Raw genomic sequence first — 4,842 nt, 5'->3', positions numbered from 1 at the left:
TATATACTTTTATTGCCGACTTTTTAATTAGTGTTTATCCAATTTAGTTTGTTAATGATGTGTAGTTAACTCAAAACCAAAAAGTGAAAGTTAATTTTAAACTAAGAACATGTGAGATTCCATTTGAATCAGTTTCATTGTTTTTTTTAATCAAGATTTATACTTTTTCAACACGTTGCTCACTTTCAGCTAAAGCCGTAAAGCCAGAAAACGTGTCAGCTTTCTGCTCTCTTTATTCAGTGGCAAAATCCTCCGTGGCTTCAAATCCCCTAAACGTGTACTTATCCGGAAGAGAGAGAAAGAGAACGTTAGGGAGGGTTCTTCTTCTGGTTTCTCTCCAAACATTTTTGCTCTCCAAACATAAAAACTCTTCATTTGATTCAAACCCTCTGCAACCTCGCTGACCTTCCAGCTGAGTCGGTACTGTATAATAGGACTAAGAAGTGCTAAACCTCAGACCACCAATAAGCCCATTACTGCTGTGTTTGTACTGGCTTCATTTTCTTCAGCTAAGAAAGGATAACTGATTTGAATGACCAAAGTACAGCAGTGAGCGAGATTTTCACTGTGAACTTTGAACATGTACTATGCGTTTGTTTTCTGGAAATTCGATTTTTAGCCAAAGTTTAGCCCAACATACTAATTAATTCAGTAAAAAATGCAACAAAATGAATTTGGAGTGAAACCAATGGAGGGAAATTTCCATGACGTTTGCATCTTTAAAAGGAGTTCCTCATGGAATTTAGTTTGACAAACTACAATTCTTTTATTTTTGTAGGTGATCCGCTAACAGCATTGATAAACTATACTGCAACCAAATATGAAAAGTGTGTGAATGAGTGGAATATGAAAGACTTTAGATATTAAACAAAACAAACCATCAATGTAACACGTTTAATTTTGAATTTTTCTTTAATTACAATAATTGCACATTTCTCTTAGTATGAATAAAGGTTGCTTACATTAAATTAACAAAAAAATAAGAATAATTTTGACAAATTATACTGGCTATCATGTCTGTTTTTTTTTAATATTTTGAAATTGATGACATTTCTGAATGAATAAGTGTGCTGTGATCTGTGATGTTTAGTTTTAGTAAAATTAAATCTGTTTTGTATATCTTTAATTATGGCAACTGAGGAACAGAGTAAGTAGGCATCATTTAACCCTGTTTGTGTTTTGAATATGGTTATGTTTTCTCCAACTTTGTCTTTATTCTGCTGCTAGTTATTAACCTCACAGACACCAGACAGCCTCCATAAATAAAAGTACGAGAAGAATCTAAATGGTAAAAACAGAAACTGTTCTAGTTTTGACCTAAATTCAACAAATACGATTATTGTGAGGCAAAATGCCTGACTGATGAAAAGCAGTACAAATGACATGATTTCAGGTGCGTTTGTTTAGAAAAAAACAACTTTATTTCAACTTTTCACATTCAATCAAAGTTCCAATGCAACAGCAACAATTTCCTTTGAGAGATATCTGAATAAAACAAGAGGATTTTTGAGTCAGGAAAAAAAAATCCATTTAGATGGTATTGCAATAATTTGGTTTTTGTTTACTTTACTAATTTCCATCTTGTGTTTGCACCATCTCGACTCCAAGTTTGTTTTCTGTCACTTTCACATTCACTCTCTCCTTCACATTACAAAGTCACCCATGCTGTAGCTTTCAGGCACACACTTCCACTTTTTGGTTCCCTCTCCTTTTTCTCGTTAGCAGGCTCCAGACTGCAGCACGGGCTGGAACTGCCCGGCCATGCAGATGTCATCCTGCTTCTGACGGACCACGCGCTGGATGGCGGGAGGGAGGCCTCGGGGGTTCCTGGAGAAGACGAGGGCGTAACCGTCCTCACAGCTGCCATCCTCCTTTTGGGTGCGGCAGGCGTAGGTGATGGCATAGTTGTCATAGTCGGTGTCAATCACCCAGTAGTTGTCACCTGGTAAGAAAGCAAACGTGAGTAGAGAGAAATAAAGTGCAAAACTACAGATGTGTTTGATGTGAGAACAACCAACCTCCACTGGAGAGATAGCTGGCCAGACCCTGGTAGTTCATGAACATTTTTCCAGGAGTGCCGGGGTCGGGAACAGAGTACTGAGCGGCCATGTCAGCGCACACAACCCAGAAGCTGGAAAAAAAATACAATTTGATCAAAATCCTTAAAAAATACCATAAATAAATAGAAAACTATGATCATTTGCAAATGTATAAAGTCACTCCTGCAAAACATAACTTTTCTTTCTTCATTTCCTGCCAATCCTTCATAATCCGGGAGTTAAAACAGCTCAGAATGTTCTTTAATAGTTAAGCCTGTTCTCAAATCTCTAAGTGGATCACAAACATATTCTGAGCACTCTCTAACAGTCTGTCCCAGAACAGAGAAATCCACCTCCTCTCATCTGTGAGTCTAATCAACTCTGTATTGTCTGAAGAGACTCTCATCCATTCACTGCTTTTCAAAAAATGGGGGGGCAAGCCAGCTCTATAATTGTGTCTGTTGTTGGAGACTGGCAGGCATCACTTACCCAAACAGAGTGACACGTCCCTTAGAGGAGGCAGTCATGGAGCCATCATCATCGATGGTGTACTCAGCCGAGATGTTGTCCTGCAGGAACAGCCCCTCTGGGTCCTTCTTCTGCAGAGCGTACCACTTTCCTGCATACTAGAAGAAAAAAAAAAAGTAACTCAAATGATTTTTTCCCCCTCCAGCATATTGCACCAATGTATTTTGAATATACTCACCCTCTTAGGGTCAAAGTCTTCCTTGACTGAGAAGCTGTCAACAACACAGGAGCCGCACAGACCGCGCTCCACACAGTACAAAATGACCAGCAGCAGGGCGAGTTTGGAGGATTCCATCCTGTGTCTACAACAGGTAGAAAAAAATATGAGTCTAGGCCTCAGTTCTATAAAAGCTCTTAACATGTATAACTAAGAAAAAACAAACAGAGGGATCTTTTTATCCTAAATTAAGCCCAAAAATGAGCAAAAATATTTAACAAATCCAGCAAAAAGTTGCACTTCAAACCACTTAATTTAAAAAAAGAGAATTTCTCCCTGTTAAAATGTATAATAACAGCCCGAATTTACATCATTAAAAAAAAATTAAAAGCAAAATTCAGCTTCTTACCTGTTTCTATTCAAAGTGCTTAAAACCAAAGTTCAGGTTGCAGTTTTTCTCCAGAGTGGTTCCTGTGTCACTTGCTGCCTTTATATATCAGCCCAACAGACAAGCTTATGGCTGATTTTCATTGCTTGGAACTAAATAAGGTCCTTAAATCTAGAGGTAATCCTGTTGGGCTGAAATCCTTACCGTAATCTGGCTTCTATGTTCAAACCCAGACAGGACTTACTATAAAAACAATTAGCACTTTATGTAACTAACTGGAAGACCATTCAAACAAGAACATTCGCACAGTCAACACATTCTTGGCTTTTATTAACCCTTTTATGACATGCTTTTGTTGAAGCAAATTTAATTCATTTTTAGTCCAGATGGCCAAATCAAACAAAAATAAAAAAGCAGCAAATCACGAAGAGATCCAAACCTGCAGTAATATCTTTTGAAGCATCAAATGTTATTTTTGTGTAATTTTAAAGCCTAATGCAAAAAATAATGCAGCATAAAAGCTAAAAATATAAAAGTGTTTTATGGTTTATTTGATCTCAGAAACAGTTCTGTGGTGAAAAGTTTGAAATACCACCAGTTCTAACATTAGCTGCTTTCTACACACGTAAAAGTTACACTTTAAATGCAACAAAATCCAAATTAAACAGATGAGATGTTATTATTACAAAATTAAAATAAAAAAAATGTTTTGAAGCTCAGAAGGTGTTGTCATTTAGCATTTGACGTGTCTGGAAAAAAAGGACATTTGTCATATCTAACTCATGTATTTTTAGCATCCAAACATGAATGGGATTGTGTTTTAACAAGAAAGAACTTGTGCAATCATTAATCTACTGTTGAAGTTCGTTTTATAATTTTAGTCTTAAAATTTCCAAATTTTCTTCAATTTAAAGCCATAAAATTGGTTAAAAAATCAACAAGCGACATAAAACTGAATGTTTAAGTCCACTTCTAAGTGAACCTTGGCATGGTTCACTAGTGTAAATGCAAATGGACTATCTAGATACCAAAAAGTTGAAGTAAATAAAAAGAATTTAACAGTACAAATAGAAAAAAAGAAAAGACAAAGAGGTTTGAAGTGTAAAAAAGGAGCTTTCAGCACACACAAACCAGAGTTCTAGAAAGATGAGTTTGACATTTTCAGGTGCTTTGGTGTACTAATAGTGTGAAAGCAGACCATACCAATCTTTTCTTATTTTCTAATAAAGTGTCCCAAATTTATCTTAAATATTTTTTAGAATACAATGGTATTTCAACTTTTGAAGACCACCTTTGCAATGCAATTACATGTTCTTAATCTAACGAATGATCTCCAGAAATCCTAAAACTTTTTTTTCTTTGAATGTCAAACAATTTACTGTAAAGGTTCTGAGTGATTTACAAAGCTTGAACAATCTAAAAGTAAAACAAAAAAAAAAATCTAGTATGGGATTTTAATAACACAAAATTTTTAATAAAAAAAAAAGTCAAACACAACAGCTTTATACACAACAGATGGGTCATTGCATTAAAAGTTCTAACAATAAAACAGAGTAAATAACAATAAGGAAAATAAGGGTAGGAAAAAATTCTTAAAAATTGCTTATATACAAAGTGAAAGCAAGAAAAAAAAAGGAAACGTCTGAGCTTTATTCTCACGTTACTGTATCTTAAAATTGTTCTCGAACTTACTGAGCCTTTCACATTTTACCCAAAATTCTCAAGATATT

At 35.3% G+C, this 4,842-nt stretch overlaps 1 protein-coding gene across 1 annotated transcript; it reads right to left on the bottom strand.

Moving 5' to 3' along the window:
* Positions 1–1,398: 1,398 nt before the first annotated feature.
* rbp4l (retinol binding protein 4, like) lies at positions 1,399–3,524 on the bottom strand. Its single transcript, XM_024299537.2, has 5 exons — positions 3,134–3,524; positions 2,746–2,869; positions 2,529–2,665; positions 2,019–2,131; positions 1,399–1,942 (listed from the first exon to the last, which is right to left on the bottom strand). The coding sequence occupies exons 2-5, from the start codon at positions 2,860–2,862 to the stop codon at positions 1,719–1,721; spliced, it is 591 nt and encodes a 196-aa protein (XP_024155305.1). The 5' UTR covers positions 2,863–2,869; positions 3,134–3,524; the 3' UTR covers positions 1,399–1,718.
* Between the last annotated feature and the right edge of the window lie 1,318 nt (positions 3,525–4,842).

This window comes from Oryzias melastigma, linkage group LG12 (genome assembly GCF_002922805.2).
Source record: "Oryzias melastigma strain HK-1 linkage group LG12, ASM292280v2, whole genome shotgun sequence".
Lineage (NCBI taxonomy): Eukaryota > Metazoa > Chordata > Actinopteri > Beloniformes > Adrianichthyidae > Oryzias > Oryzias melastigma.
This window is presented reverse-complemented; position numbering and strand designations above follow the sequence as displayed.